A 17,261-nucleotide genomic window follows, 5' to 3' on the forward strand; every position below is an offset into this window, starting at 1 on the left:
CCTACAAAAACTGGGTGTGCATTAGGTTCAAGGAACACTGTTATAAGCCTAATAGTAAAATCAGAAAGAATGAAAATTAAATTAAACTTACCAGCATTCTACAGCATGCAAAGCGTAAATGACCAAACTGAATGTGCACTATGCCATTTATGGCTTCAGCCACCATCATACATGAACTCTACAAAATGTCCGAAGCAGTGCTAAAGGACACACTAAATTTCACCAATATGTATTCAGCTAGAAAGCATGTTTACAGCAGATGTAGACAAAAATATGAAACCGAGAGAAAAACAATTCAAAAGCACAAGCATACTGTCGATTAAGCAGGAGGAAACCAAGAATAGAACAAGAGGTAAGCACTGACCACTGAGTGCAGGCTGAGAGGTCAATGCCAGTCAGGGCACGGCAGGTGCGCACAGCTGTCCGAATCAGTGTTTGTGGGTCAGAGTCCGGGTTCGGTCCATCGAGGGATGGCGACCACGGACCTCCAATGGCCACTGTCTCGCTCTTGCCTTTGAGGCCCACCAGAAAGGAGAGCACACGTGCTGGGTGCATTGCAGTCCCTGATCGAGATTCATCCTCAGCCAGGGCACAGGTCTGCTGATACAGCTCTTCCAATGAGGGGCTTGAAAGCAGCATCACCTATTTTATGGATAATGCACTTTTTAAGATTTTTTTGCACATCACGGTTATGTCAATACTTTACGCTTAATAAAATGGCTTTGGGTGATGCTATGAGCAATGTTCTTCAGAATACTTAGCAAAGATCAATAAACAATAATTTTACAATCTACTTATGCTCACCTGCTCATCCACAGGAGAAGGCCAGTGAAGAAAGTAGTTCTATGTTTAGTATGAGGAATTAAGCACTAGGCACATGCTGCAATTTTGTATGCAGTTCACTGTACTATCGGCGTCAAATGAAACCCGAACAGAGGAGAGCGTGTTTCAAGAATTACAAACAGTATAGTGTCGGCCGTTCACTCATCAGCATTGACAGGCATGCACATCCAGTTTTTCTCCGTCTTTGCTCTAGTTTTCGTATGGTGACAATGGTGGAAATCGTGGGCGTGCCAAGCGCTTTTGATTGTATCACTCGCAATTCCTTTCTTTTACTTCAGCATCGCAGTGCAATCCGTGTCTTGGCACGATAAAACAAAAAGAGAAATATAATCGGTTTGCGGTTGACTTTCAAACGATTGTTGTATCTCGTTCGCCAGCGTTGCTTGACCTGCACCCTTCTTTCAAAGAACGACCCGAAAAGGCTCCATTTTAACTGGAAATGCCGAGTGTTTCTTCAGAAGAGAGCGCACAAATTGTTTCGCTTTACCGGCACGAAGTGAAGCAGCGCGAAATCGCCAGCATTATGAACTGACCTTTGTCTACTACAAATAGAATTCGCCAGGCGTTCCGTGATGATTGACTCCGTGATGACAAACCGTGCTACATTACTCGCCTTCGGCTGCAGTAGTTTAACCTCTGTATTTTTTTTTATTTTGTTCCTTTCAAATGCCATACCTGGAACACAAGCAGAAACGTTTCACTATAGGGAAATCATGCAGTGCTGCCACATCGGATGTGCGGGCCTGCCTGTGCCAATGACTGGTGGACGGCGCGCACTATGCTATTGATAAGGCTTGTGCCATGCGCTCCGCTGTTCCCGTTTCATTTGATGCCGATAGTGAAAATGTTTGTCCAAAGGGCCACACCAGACAGGCTTCAATAAGTTTCTGGGAGCATATGGCATCAATTTGCACGCCACACGTTGGATGCGTTGTCATGTGGCTGCTTTGCACTCTCATACCTGCCAAGTTCAACACATACTTGTGAAGCTTCGAGCACACTGCCCTCAGCCTTCGTTCGACGGTTTCGGTACTAAAGTTCATATCACCTGTTGCGATTAGGAAAAGTGTTCGGAACATTCAATTTTTGGCTCAATAGACACAGTAAACTTTGGCAGGGGAATCCCAGTAATTTGTATCTGCCGCGGTTTCACATCAGTGAAATTCTAAATTCGTTTATAATAAAATGTGGTGAGTTCACAAAAAGCCTGGAGCGGATTGAGCAGCATTTTTGTCAATGCAGCCAAATAACGCACAATGTTTTCTATTTCTAGGAGATCTTCATGACAACCGTACAAACGGCAGAAATGGTCAAAATCCGGGAGTCTCCCGGACAGTCCGGAAGACTTGGCAGGTATGCACTCTTATGGTCACAGCAGGGTAAAGCAGGTGAGCTGGTTCTTCGTTAGTCTGATCACCACTACTGAGATGCTTGCTTATTTAACTGTTAACAGCAGCACAAATACTTGCCCAACTTTTAGGGACGAAGCTCCTAAAGCCAGGGTTCCGTCCATCCCTTGTACGTGACCGCCTAGTTGCATGACTCACTCAGCAGACAGACAGACAGACAGCCAGACAGACGGACAGACTGGCAGACGAATGGGCGGATGGACCGGCAGACAGACAGACAAACGGACGGTTTGCCCCACTCATCATCATTCACTCCATGGATATGCTGTGAATTTTTTTCCTGACAAGATGTAATTATTAGTAATATAAGTTACTTTGTCAGTGTGCCTGCCATGAGGGCAACAGTGAATTATTGACACGATTCTGACTTTAAGATGTTGAAGGCAGTCAGTGAAGCTGTTGTAGCTATCATCTGTGAAGATACTTGCCAGACTAGCATGTTCGCGTATTGCTCTCAGTAGCATCAGGAAAATTGATTGCATACTTCCATGTGAGAGACACATAAAACTGCAGATATTATCTTATATAAAATATCTAGATAATATGCACAAACTTAAGAGCTCTAGTTGAATCATTGGCCATTGTAAGTGCACTAAGCCTACTATTCCAGCTGTCTGTCAAAGGCAGCGATTAGCATAGGCACATCATTGTGAGAAATTTACCATGCATATAGACATACTTACTGACACGGTATGAGCTGAACAAGCAGTGCTCTGCGAAAAAGTTTCTTTTCACCTTCTTTGCGGAACTACAAACAGTTTTGAGCAAGCACGCCCAAATGCCAAATCTGGTCAGAGCCTAACCGTCACTTGCTCTTCTATAGCACGTGTCTGAATAGTCATATGCGGCAAGTCGGACAACTGCAGCGCATCAAACGACCAATAACACACAAATATGCACTGTATGTCTCGCACTTTAAACCATGGCAATCTGAAACCTTTACCCACTTTCTGTTCCTTCCTGTGTAAACCTAAAGAAAACAAAACTCAATAAAATATGTTTACTTGCTTATTTAAAGATTATACATATTGTAATGAAAAAAAGCGTGCATGAATCAACAATGAAACCAGTTATCAAGCCGTGCCTGACCACGAGTCACTGTAGTCATGTTGCATTGTTGGTAGAGGCCCAACGTAGTGCAACGAGAGGGACTGACAACAAATTTTCGGTGCCTGTTCTTTTTAGCGCAACGGAAAGCTTATTTGTTAAATGGCTTAATGGTAACATGGAAAATGCCGTAAAACATTTATCAAAACTTTTCAGTCTGCAGCAACTATGAAGTCTCATAAACCCAGCATCTACTGCGAACTGTGGGATGTGAGCGTGAGAGTGATTTGCGTTTGTGCATGGCAGTTTGCTGAGCATACTTGCACACTGTGCTCATGTGCCATGGCTCGACATGTTGCGCTAGTTGCTGCGAAGGCAGTGCCACTTCACAGCGTGCAACTCCTTTTCCCTCGTAAGCAGCCCAGAATATAGCAGGAATAGCTAATACACATATTGTAATTTGAGCACTAGTCATCCTGTGCACGACAGCATGACTGCAAAACAAAAGTGAACAACTCCATAATACAGCCTTAAGGCTTTTTATTTTAAGGCTAGGCTACGTGACATTTTTTTTTACTTTTAATCAATATTGAAAAATATAAATCCTACTCTGATAGCAAGAAGGATGTCTGAATATGTCACTATTTTTCACAATCGTTTCATTTCCCCCAAGATCTAATCACACGATCAGGCCAGTTGTCAGCCCCTCTAAGGAGCACCCCCATCAAATTTACCCATGTCCAGATTTTGCCTCCACGAGTACCTATCTATACCCTAGTAGCGATTCATAACCCCAATAGCAACTGAGGGACGAATAACTATCTGTTTTATTGATATGCATTACTAGTACTTAGCACGATAAAAAATGACCAGCAAGCCCACATTTTTTAGTGCTGGATGCACTTCCTCACAATCACATCCAGAGCGTGCCCCAGCTGATAACTTCCCACAGAACGAGTGACGTGAGGCCCAGCTGCTCAGGTAACATTTCGTCTGCTAAGTACACACGTTCAAATCACGCCTTGTCACCAGCACTACAGTCGTCGCAATCAAAAATGTGCGTGAGTGTTGAAGACGACATTCTGGAACTTGGAATTGCTGCAACTTGCAACACCAAAAATAATTTTCGCTTTGACCTTTTGCAAAACAGTAATCCGAAATGGACGCCGTTCCAAGCAGCAAAAAGGAGGTGCCCGGGAACGCAAGTTTGAGCCATGCTAGCAGCTATATTATAGAATTTCGCCATGCATGGCATTCTGGTATACACAAAACGGTCTGTGGAATATTATTGGTTATGCGAATGCACACTAACAGAGACATAGATTATGCTAGGTTTCAACAATAAAGATTCTGTGCTCTCCAGGTTCGCTGCGCCACCAGATGACCCCACCTATCCGTCTGCTCATGGTTACAGCTACAATAACCTGCATTACCCTAGTGCAAAGTCCATGTGCAAACTAAAATTCATCATTAGTGCTACTTGGGTGTTACTTTTTGGCAATGATATTTATCTGTACACTAATTCACTTTGATAGCTTTTAGTCATGTCGGGGTTGAGCCTATGTACACATCGCAGCTTAAAACGGTTCCCCGATACGCTATACTGACTGACGAGCACACATCGAATTATGCTCTTTCCTTTCACCTGTTTTTTTCTTCATGGTTTCCAGCTTGTAATTTCATAAAATCACAAAAAACTACTTGACAAAGATCAGCCATGGAGAGAAAGGGTTTTCAGGTATCGGCACCACAATAAGAACCACTTGGATAGTCAACATCATCACTACAGGCGCATCATCATTCAGGATGGTATGAGATTCACCTTAACACCGAACACGTCCCAGTAGAGTCGATGTCACAGGGTGCTCGAAATTAAAAAAACTTGCCGGTGACGAATGCCATTCAAATTTGGTCAAAAATACTTACACAAAGCCCTTCAGAGTACAAACAGATCACCAACCGTTAAAATTTTTGAGCAAAGCAAGGCTAATAAATGGAAGGGTGATGAGGTGGAGCCTGATCTTACAGGAATATTGTTTCCACGTTGAGTACATCAAGGGTCGACAAAACGTGGGAGCAGATTTTATGAGCAGAGCTATGTGAATTATGTGACAGTGTGTTGGGAGGTGCGAATTATTTGCCCTATTTTTTTTTTCGGCACAAAAAAAAAAACCAAGGACAAACAAACAAACAAAAACATCGAGAGAAATAAGGGGGGGGGGGAATCTCAATCACAAGCATCAACATAAGCGTTCAATCTTATAGTGGCTTGGTGTGGCCGAAAATACGAGGGTAGGGTTTCCCACTAAGGTGAGAGTTTATCAACACAACTAACAGAATCTATCCCTGTCAAAACAACTCGCATACATCTTCCTGGGACACTGGTGAATTAACGGGACGGTGCAGCTGGCTGCCGCAAAAGTGTGGGTCAAAGCTTTGCTCACTACTAGATTCTTTTGACAAGAAAGCCCAAACACGTCTGGCCCCTTTTTCTAACGATAGCAATTATATAACCCGGCTGCGGCGGCTGCATTTTCGATGGAGGCGAAAATGCTGTAGGCCCATGTGCCCAGGTTTGGGTGCAAGTTAAAGCACCCCAGGTAGTCTAAATTTCCGGAGCCCTCCACTACGGTGATTTTGGGATGTTAAATCCCACATATCAATGTGTATCAATAGCAATTATATGGAAAGTCTAGGCTGATTTTTTTGCAGTCGCCGCCATCATTCATTGTGTATGTATATGTATCTGTATGTATGAGCACTCAATAAAGAGAAAAAGCAGCCCGCGCTCGGTGCCCAGCTCGTCGCAATGCACTAACAAGCGCTTATCTCTCACGTGTACTTTGCCTTGCGGATGGGGGGGGGGGGGGGGGATTAGATGCTTACGCATGCGCGGTTATCCTTTGGTAGGGAGAATCATGTGCCTTCGGCTTTCACTGGAATGATCGCGTTAGTTGCCGGGCCCACAAAGGTCACTTCGGTCTCTCCACAGGCCCTGTTCGCGAAAAGAGCGTGGTTTTCATACACAGCTTTCCTTGGCACTGAAGGGAAAGCTATGGAGGTGGAACTTCTGCACATGTACCACTACACGAAGTAGTTCGTTTTGGCACGCGTCTCGAAACGCTGTGGACGTCTCGTAACCATCAGCGTTTCATGCCGACACAGACGCCGCTTATGGTGCATTCAGACGACGGATCGAATCCCGATGTGGCGGGACGGACGGCGCGTCACGTGACCTCACATCAGCGATTCCCCTCGTCCGCGACTCGTCCGCGCGGCTCGCGGACGGATGAACCCAACCTGTTTCTCACATCGGGGTTCTGGCGGGGGAGAGCCGGTACTTCAGCGGAATAGCTTGGGGTCGGTGGCAACCAGTACACTTTTCGTCTGCTCGCGGCATGTCCTCCATGGCTCGCGGACAGCTGCATGACTGGTCGGCATCATCTACGCTTGAGCATTGTTTACTTAGTTTACGGAGACTTTGTTCTCAGGTGATTAAATATACAGAAATCACTTTTGGTTGTTCGGGAAATGTCGCCGCCGTCGCTTAACACGCGAGATTCTTAGCCGTCATGGTGGTGAAATATTCCAACTTCTGCAACCGGCGACGTGCCGCTTCTAAAAAAAAAAGGTGGGAGACACGTTTAGAAGTTCTACAAGTGGGGAATAATGTAGTTGAAAGAATATCCTGCTAGCAACTCCCTTTTCTCCTGAAAGAATAACACTACTCGTTCATTTGTCACAACACGACAGACATCGCAGCCAAGCTTCGCTTCTTGCGGGCATCCATGTTGAATACTCTCAAACCGGTCTGCTGCCAGCGGGCGCAGGTGAGCGCCGAATCTGCTGTCGAGGGTAATCCGGCTGTTTTCCCCTAGGACACCGTCCGTCGTGTGGATGCGCCTGCAGGCGGACCATCCGCGGATTAGCTGTCCGCGTCCACGACAAATCCGGATTTGGTCCGTCGTCTGAATGCACCATTAGCGTTTGAGATGTGCGTAAAAAGGAGAGAAAAAAATAACAGACAAATAAAAGAAATATGAATATCTTACAGGTGTGAGCCGAGTCCTGCCTCAAATAGCTCCACGTAGAAAATAAAAAAGGAACATTTATATTACACATTGAAAATACAGGCGCTACTTTGTAACTACCTTCAATGGCGGTAGGATGCACACGATTTGGCTTCACAACTTTTTCTTCAGTGCCAAGAAAAATTGTGGCAGAGTATAGTTTGTACTCATCTGTACCTGTGATAACGTATCGTGCATCGTTTTTGTTTAAACAGTGCGTTACATGTCAAGCAGTAAACATTGTTTGTTCGCTCTCGTCTTGTGTGTATCGTTTTCGTGCATCATTTGTACATGAGCAGCGCGCTGCACATTTCAATCTGCTTGCCGTTCTCAGCGTGACACTCCAAGTTGTTGCTGTCGTATTCATTGCTTCGCACTTAGGGCAAAACTGACTTTTTTTTTGCGTATTTACGGCCTTTAATCTACAGGTGCATGCCCTCGGAGCTCGTAGATCGCTATCGCGTCGCCTCAACCGCAGTTTTGTGCGCGGCGGTTGCGGCAAACAGTAGTTCAGTTCCTTTTACAATCCCTATACGCTTGGCTACGCACACGCCTTCAAAACTAAGCACTTTTATGCCATCTACGATCGCATCTGCCGCAGTATTGTTCACAGAGTTTGCGGAAAGCAGTGTTGCTTTGACTGGTTGAGCGCACACTTTCGGGGTTCTGTCAGTTGCGTCGTCGCCATACATGATCGTGTCAAGAGTAACCGCGGTTTCGTCCACAGCGGTTGTGGCAACGACAATCACACACACAGTAGAAGACAGTGCGTGCGCCGGTTGCACACGTACTTTCAAAGCTTCGAGTACGCTGCTCTCGGCCTTTGTTCGGCGGTTTCCGTACTAAAGTTTGTATCACCCGCCGCGATTAGGAAATGTGTTTGGAGCATTTGAATTTAGACCCAATGAACAGTGGAATTTGGCCGAGGATTTTTCCGAATTCGTATCTGCCGCGGTTTCGCATCACTGAGATTCTGCTGTACGTGAATGCTTTAAACTCTTAATAAAATGGGGTAGGTTTGAAAAAAAGCCTGAAGCAGATTGAGCTGCCTTTTTGTCAATGCAGCCATCCGATTTCTGGGAGATTTTCATGACAACCGTACAAACAGAAGAAACAGTTGAAATACGGTAGTCTCCCAGCCAATCCGAAAGACTTGGCAGGTATGCATTTACGTGGCTGGTGCGCATGCTCTCAGGTGACTCATTTTCTTCCCGTGCACCGTCGCCACGCTTCCACGTTTGGCACACGCCTCATGCCTCTCCTTTACTCATGACATAGTTATTGTAAAGTAGTAACGTCATCACCTTTACATTACCGTATTAACCGCCGTATTCGTGAACCAACCTTAAATTATCGCAGCAAGGCTACTTACAAAAGGAAGAGAAAAGTATAAGAAGAGCGTAGGGCAAGATTCAAAAACATGCCTTATCTTGTCATAAGTGCGCCTTATGAAAGGCGTCCTTAACTCATCAGGTATAGGCCCTGGAGTGAGGGTAGGTAATTTTTTTCTACAATATTATTACCTCGAGCCATCATAAACTATAGTTAGGTTTACTGTAAGAAACCAACAACAGTGTGCAATGAAGCAGCCATATATAAACAGCAGAAATGTTTGTTTAGGCACCAGCAGTTTTCGGTGAAATACTCGTTTTTGGTCCGGCCCCATTCATTTAACCTCGTCGACGTAGTGGGGTAATGAGGTCACTTTTGTTATTTCGATGTCTTGTTGTATGTTTTTTCTGTGTTCGGGGGGGTTTGTGTGCTCTGTTCAGCTTTTGCCGTTTTCTTTCACTTTTTAAAATTTCACTACCTTTATTGTTTGAGCGGATTTACAGTATTTTGTTTACGAAGCTGCATTATTGTGAAAAAGTCTACTGAAGTGAATTTCACCAACAAAGTGGCTACGTACCGACAGATTTTGTCAAAAAGTATCATGAAGTATACTTGAAAACATGAAGACGGACGTGTGGCTTCAATGAAAATGAAAAATGTGGAAGCATCTCATGATAAAATTCAAGAGCTGACACAATGTACATACGTGTACAGCAGACCAAACAATTAGAAAAGTGTTTGTGCCACTTCGGAAAGATGTACTGGGACGGGAAACAGTATTTTTGCAATCATAGCAGGTATCCGCTGGACTGTATACCCATGACACGGTCGGCAAAAAGACGTTGACAAGGTCATCACTTTTAAGTTGAAACGTGCCAACTCCATAAAAGCGCGATGCGATGCGCAGCTGCATGAGACGCGACACAGTGAACCTACGATCGTGAATTTTTTTCCTGTATAACCAGCAGAGCAAGCAGATTCTTCACGAAGCTTTTTCGAGAACACAAAAATTTCTGCTTGTCGTAGACTGCCAACTGGTTCCCTCGATCGTTGAGGAGTTGTCACGGCGGTTATGTGTACGCTGTGCCGTTCAAATTTTTTCATTGCGGTCTCCTTAATCAACGAAATGCGCAAGCTTGTTGTCCCCCGCTGTGTAGATAGGTTCTTGAAATGTGTTAAGGGTGGACTTTTGCTAAGGTTCACTCATGTAATAATGATATGCTTAAGTTAGGTTTGTGAATACAGAGGTGAATGAGTGATTGATTACACACCAAATGATAGCGAGGAGGAGGAGGAGGAGGTAAGTTTATTTACAGATAGGCAGAGAGGTCGGCCTGAGCGATAGCTTGCTCTAGCCTGCTACTCTACACTGGGGGAAGGGAAAGGGGAAAGAAAGATTAATGGATGACGATGGTGAGATAGAGAGGTGAGTATGTAGTGTTCTTTCTAGCTGAGACACATTTCATAGCCGCGCACATAGTCCAGTTGTTTCCAAAACGGTTATAACTGCTCTTGTGACCGCAGTTGCACTGTTGGTGTCTGGCCAAGGTCCCAGCATGGTCTCATCAGTTAATGACCTACTGCGATATAGTTCAGTAGAAGAAATCAGTGTTTGTCGTTCACGTGCGTATGCTGGGCAGACCCAAAATATGTGCTCAAGTGTTTCTGGCACATCACAGTGTTCACAATCAGGACCGGTGTCACTGCGACCGATGATATGTGCGTAATGTCTGGTGTACGCTACACCAAGACGAATGCGGTGGATCATACTTGTGAGTTGCCGTTTCAATTTAGGGGGCATGCGGAACCTCATTTCCGGGTCCCATTTGTGAAGTCGCTGGTGTCGCCGTTCCGGTTTGGTCCAGTGCTAAAGTGTGTAGCTGCGCATCACGCAGCGAAGCAGGGCGTTCGTGTCAGCTCGTGAAAACGCAATGCGTACTTCAGGGGCACTGCTTAAGGCATTTTTAGCTTCAGCGTCTGCCTCTTCGTTTCCTATCACGCCGCAATGAGCGGGAATAGCACTTATTTAATAAAAAAATGTACAAAGAGGAACGGGGAGTGCATAATGAGACAACATCTACTTAGCCTATTTCTTATGTTCTTCAAAGTGTATCCCACCCTTCCACCTTTATCAGAGAGCTTTGCATCTACTGGGCACACAGACAGTCTTTGGGCCGTGCTCTCCCTCTCTCTCTCTCTTTCTATATATATATATATATATATATATATATATATATATATATATATATATATATATATATATATATATATATATATATATACACACAGTATAAAAAGAGGTCGACAAACGTGCGAAAAAACACTAGTTTTACTAACGTTTCGGCAGGTGGGCCTGCCTTCGTCGGAGTGAATCAAGGCAGGCCCACCTGCCGAAACGTTAGTAAAACTAGTGTTTTTTCGCACGTTTGTCGACCTCTTTTTATACTGCATTTTCCACCGGATCCATTGAATATCACCCCACCATATATATATATATATATATATATATATATATATATATATATATATATATATATATATATATATATATATATATATATATATATTGCAAGGGGGTTTATTAGCGACGCCAGGTAATAGGCAGACAGCCGGTACGGAAACAAATGCTCGGGCAGTCCAGCGTCTACAGCTCGTGCTCCCGCTCGCGCTTCGCACTCAGCAATGGTAACAGGGCTTGAGGCGACTGACGTGGACCGTCTCACGACCAAGGCGGCGCTTGTCCGTAGACGGCTTGAGTGGTTCAATCACATAGGTGACAGAAGAAGGGTGCTGTATGACGCGGTAAGGGCCCATATACTTCGGTGCAAACTTGGAAGTCAGTCCAGGAGAGTGAAAAGGCAGTCGGAGCCACACGAGAGAACCGACGGGGAAGGTATTCTGAACAAGATCATGGTCGTGGCGATCTTTTTGGAGGGCTTGGTTATCGGCTGTGAAGGACCGTGCAAGTTGACGACACTCTTCGGCATGTTCGGCCATTTCAGAAACTGGGCTGAACTCGGAGGCATCAGGATTGTATGGCAAAATTGTGTCGAGTGTGTTGCATGGGTCACGACCATATAAAAGAAAAAATGGAGAAAAGCCTGTTGTTGATTGAATCGCCGTATTGTAGGCGTACGTCACGAAAGGAAGAACAACGTCTCAGTTGGAGTGGTCGGAATCAGTATACATAGCGAGCATGTCTCCGAGGGTTCTGTTGAAACGTTCCGTTAGGCCGTTGGTCTGAGGGTGGTAGGCAGTTGATGTGCGGTGTACCGTACGGCATGAATGTAGGAGCTGCTGCAGAACTTCGGACAAAAATACGCGTCCTCTATCACTCAGGAGCTCCCGTGGTGCACCATGACGAAGAACAAACCGGTGCAAGATGAAGGCTGCAACGTCACGAGCACCAGCCGAAGGTAGCGCTGCCGTTTCGGCGTACCTTGTCATATGGTCGGCAGCCACAATCACCCATCGATTGCCACCAACAGAGCATGGTAGCGGGCCGTATAGGTCAATCCCAACACGGTCAAATGGGCGTGCAGGACATGGCAAAGGCTGCAGTTGACCGGGTGAATGAGGGAATGTCTTGTGCTGCTGACACTGGGAACATAAGCGAATGTGTTTGCATACAAACGTGTACATACCCCGCCAGTAGTAACGTTGGCGGATCCGCTCATACGTCTTTAGCGCTCCGGCGTGTGCGTGTTGCGGTTCAGCATGAAAATATTTGCAGATATCAGACCGCATATGGCTGGGTATGACTAGCAGCCATTTACGACCCGCCACTTGATAGTTGCGACGGTATAACAGGCCATCCCATATGGCGAAATGCGTTGCTTGGCGGCGAAGAGCACGCGGGTAACCGGAAGTTGATGCGTCAGAAAGCATATTCAATAGCGAGGCGATCCAAGGGTCCTTCCGCTGTTCGGATGGCATGTCTGTGACGCTGACGGCAGAGAGGGGAAGGTCCAGGGCTGATATATCCGTATCATCAGATTTCACGGGTGATCGTGAAAGCGCATCTGCGTCAGAGTACTTTCGCCCCGATCGGTAGACGACGCGTATGTCGAATTCCTGGAGGCGTAGTGCCCAACGTCCGAGGCGGCCGGAAGGATCTTTCAGCGAAGCCAACCAACAGAGTGCGTGATGGTCAGTTACCACATCAAAAGTTTGGCCGTACAAATAGGGGCGAAACTTGTTTAACGCCCACACAATCGCGAGGCACTCTTTTTCCGTAACAGAATAGTTGGCTTCTGCCTTAGTGAGGGCGCGGCTGGCATAGGCGACCGAATACTCCGTAAAACCTGGCTTGCGTTGCGCGAGTACTGCACCAAGGCCGACGCCACTTGCATCCGTGTGTACTTCGGTTGGCGCAGTAGGGTCGTAATGGCGCAGTACGGGTGGTGAGGTAAGGAGTTGGCGCAGTGTTGCGAAGGATTCGTCACAGGCTGCTGTCCAATTCGAAAGATCTGCAGGGCCAGCAAGGAGTTTGGTGAGTGGAGCGATGATGGAGGCAAAGTTCTGGACAAAGCGACGAAAATAGGAGCACAGGCCCACAAAGCTCCGTAGTTCTTCAACAGTAGTCGGCTTAGGAAATTCGGCAACAGCACGAAGCTTGTCAGGGTCGGGAAGAATGCCGGCTTTCGAGACGACATGACCAAGTATGGTGAGTTGTTTAGCCCCGAAGTGACACTTCTTCAGGTTAAGCTGAAGCCTGGCGTTTGTAAGGCACTGTAGAATCTTACGCAGACGAGTGAGATGCGAAGTGAAATCGGGTGAAAAAACCACAACGTCATCAAGATAGCACAAGCAAATGTTCCATTTGAGACCACGTAAAATGCTGTCTATCATTCGCTCAAATGTGGCAGGCGCATTGCAGAGTCCGAATGGCATCACGGTAAATTCACAGAGGCCATCCGGTGTGACAAACGCCGTTTTTGTACGATCAGACTCAGCCATTGGGACCTGCCAATAACCCGAGCGAAGGTCAAGCGAGGAAAAGAATTCTGCACCTTGGAGACAATCGAGAGCGTCGTCTATGCGGGGAAGAGAGTAAACATCTTTCCTCGTAATGTTGTTTAGGCGCCTGTAGTCTACGCAGAACCGGATTGAACCATCCTTTTTTTTTTTTGACGAGTACAACTGGAGAAGACCAAGGACTACAAGAAGGCTTGATGACTCCACGCTGTAGCATGTCGTCTACTTGTTCTGTAATTACCCGACGCTCCGCTGGTGACACACGATAAGGGCGCTGGCGCAAAGGAGTACTCTTTCCTGTGTCAATTGTGTGCACAATGGTGTTCGTTCTTCCTAGCACCGCTTGGGGAAAGTGAAACGAACGCTTGAATTCGTGCAGCAGGGTAACAAGCTGCTCTCGTTGAGCCGGGGCGAGATGGCTGTCAATAGAACGGTGAATTGCATCGGTAGACACGCTGTTCGAGGCAAAGTGAGGATTCAACGCGTTCAGCTCCATATTCGGCTTGGTGTCGAAGAAATCGGCAGGCACGATAGTACCTTCATCGATAAGCTGAATGTGGCCGAGCGTCTCGTTGCGGCGCAAACTGAGGGGGCACGAGTTGGGATTGGAAATAAATATCCCGGTAGTGTCTTGACAAAGCTCAAGAACGGCGAATGGCAGCGATGTGTGGTGGCGGCTACCGAAGATGTCAGATGGCGTGAATAGGACGGTAGCGTCAGAAAGTGAAGCACAGCAGGCAGGGACAAACTGGGCGCTGAAAGGAGGAAGGTCTATGTCCGTCGCGACGACAAGGTTAGCCACAATAGATACGGCCGCATCAACAGAAGGCGCATCACGAAACGGTGACAGCTCCACTTCGGCCCGAGCGCAGTCCACGATGGCGTGATGACGTGATAAAAAATCCCATCCTAGGATGACATCGTGGGAACATGAAGCCAACACGTGAAATTCAATGGTGTACAACACGTCTCGAATCACCACTTTTGCTGTACATGACGCGACGGGCTCAATTTGTTGGGCGCTCGCAGTACTAAGAGAAACCACGGGAGAAAGCATCGTCACTTTACGAAGAGAGCGGCAGAGTCTCTGACTAATCACAGATATCGCGGCACCGGTATCGATGAGTGCGAGTGTTCGTACACCTTTGACGATTACATCGATAAGATTGGCGGGAGACAGGCGAGGACTTAAACGATTAGACAATGACGCAGCTCGTGCCTCCGGAGCTGCGGCAGTTAGTTTTCCGTCTCAATGGAGGTGGGTCGTCGACGCATAGGCGACACGGAACGACGACTTGGTGAAGGTGAAGGCGAGCGGGAAGTAGAACATCTAGAAGCGAATGTTCGGGCGCCGGAAGCAGTTTGCGCATCGCGTTCGTGAACTTCAGGTGGTACGTGAGGCGCGTGGTATGGAGGTCCAAACGAATAGTCAGGATATCTTGGTGCGTTAACTGTGAAGCGCCGACGACATAGACGTGCAACGTGACCTCGGATTCCGCAAAAGTAACATATAGGCCGGTTGTCAGCAGTGCGCCAAGGATTTCCGGCGTGTTGCTGTGTAACTGGAAACGGCACGGTGGACGGTCGCACAGGTTGTGGCGTATACATTGGCAGACGAGATGGAGGAGGCATTGCCGCGACGGCCACATAAGTCAGTGGCGCGGCAACAGGCGTTGGTGGAGAGGCAGGCGTAGGTAATGGCAACGCCTCGGAGACCTGCTCCTGAATAGCCTGTCTGATTGTCGGCGTTAGGCGGTTCGTTGGTGCTTCGGTGGTCGGCAGATACGAGAGACACGAAAGCTGTCGTGCGACCTCTTCGCGTACATATTCTTTTATCTGCTCCAGCACGGAGCTGTCACCACCGACGGCCAGGGCAGCGAGAGAGTCGTCTGCAGTCGTCGACCTCCGAACTGCTGCACGTTGTTTCCAAATCTCTTCCAAGCTCTGGCACAAGGTTACAAGTTCGGATACGGTACTTGGGCCCTTTGCCAGCAACACTTGATAGGCATCATCGTCTATGCCTTTCAAGATATGCCTGATCTTGTCATGTTTGGTCATCTCAGGGTTGAAGCGCCGGCATAAATCGATTACATCTTCAATATAGCTAGTGAAGTTTTCGCCCTGCCTTTGTGCACGTCCGCGTAGGCGCTGCTCAGCACGCAGCTTGCGCACTGCGGGGCGATCAAACACAGCTGCGAGGGTGGTCTTGAAACCGGCCCAAGTGATAAATTCAGAACGGTGGTTTGTGAACAACAGGCTGGCTACGTCTTTGAGATAAAATGGGACATACTCCAATTTCGAGGGGTCGTCCCACTTGTTGGCGGCGCTCACCTTCTCAAACAGCTGCAACCAGTCCTCCACATCTTGGTCCTCGGTGCCGCTGAAGAAGGGCGGATCTCGTTGGCGCAGGGTGGTAGGCACGATGACCAGTTGAGATTGGGCCGTGCTTTGCTGGGTGGTGCCTTGCTCGGTCGTATGATCAGGCATTGCTGATGTAGTGGGCAGCTTTCGGCTTCGAAGTTCCAGGTTTGCGTACCCAGCACACTTCCACCATTTTGCAAGGGGGTTTATCAGCGACGCCAGGTAATAGGCAGACAGCCGGTACGGAAACAAATGCTCGGGCAGTCCAGCGTCTACAGCTCGTGCTCCCGCTCGCGCTTCGCACTCACCGATGGTCCCACTAGTCATTGCCTTGCGAATTCCCCACTACAATATATATATATATATATATATATATATATATATATATATATATATATATATATATATATATATATATATATATATATATATATATAGAGAGAGAGAGAGAGAGAGAGAGAGAGGGACACATGTTCGCGAAATCCAAAGGCCGCATACCTGCTAACAATTAGTGTGAAATCATCTACAAGTACAATGTGAGGATTGCAAAGTGACATAATAGAGAGCTTTAGAATAGCGCATGCAAAGCATAGTGTTTGCCGCAATTGTGCATGCGTTGTATGCTAACCACTTGTGGGTGCCCGTTAAGTGATGGAAATAGTGGGCGACCGAAGCGGTCGCAACCCTTTGTTTTTGCTATTCTAAAACTCCCTCATTACTTCGGCAAAATGGGCAGGAAAGGAAAGGTGGCTAAAGAAACCAACACTGCAATGTGTTTTTAGACGGAGCTTGTTGAACAGTGTTTAGGCTTTGGTCTAAACAATGCGAGGATACTGACTCATGAATGAAGCCAGGGGGTTGTGGGAGAGGGGGGGGTCTAGAAACGAGGTTCATTTAACACAATGCATCAACTTGCAACAGCAACCACGGCCCCCTACTGAACGTTTGTAAGGCCATGTGTGAATAATGGACTGATCGACGTTCGCGCATTTTTTTTGTTTTTTCTTCGTTGTTTCCAGTGTATTTTGAGAATGCCCCCTGCATAAACCAGTCATAAAGTTTATAATTATTGTGTTTTGTCGGAATAGACCTTTGATAATCAGTTACAATGAAGCTTTAAATTGCTCTGCTAATTCACGCCACTTCTGGCTTTCTCGATTCGCGCTTAAGTTTTCTAGCCACCTGTCACACACGATTAGCCCGGTGCCTCGGTCACAGCAAT

General features: G+C 46.8%; 1 protein-coding gene across 2 annotated transcripts in view; it reads right to left on the bottom strand.

Moving 5' to 3' along the window:
* The window catches only part of LOC119187710 (cell division cycle and apoptosis regulator protein 1), a 274,460-nt gene that overhangs the window by 113,521 nt on the left and 143,678 nt on the right, over window positions 1-17,261 (bottom strand). For both annotated transcript variants that reach the window (XM_037435792.2, XM_037435791.2), the window contains one exon: window positions 365-642. In XM_037435792.2, coding sequence (XP_037291689.1) covers window positions 365-642 — 278 coding nt within the window. The remainder of the gene's footprint in view (window positions 1-364; window positions 643-17,261) is intronic.

Source organism: Rhipicephalus microplus, chromosome X (assembly GCF_043290135.1).
Source record: "Rhipicephalus microplus isolate Deutch F79 chromosome X, USDA_Rmic, whole genome shotgun sequence".
Classification (NCBI taxonomy): Eukaryota; Metazoa; Arthropoda; class Arachnida; order Ixodida; family Ixodidae; genus Rhipicephalus; species Rhipicephalus microplus.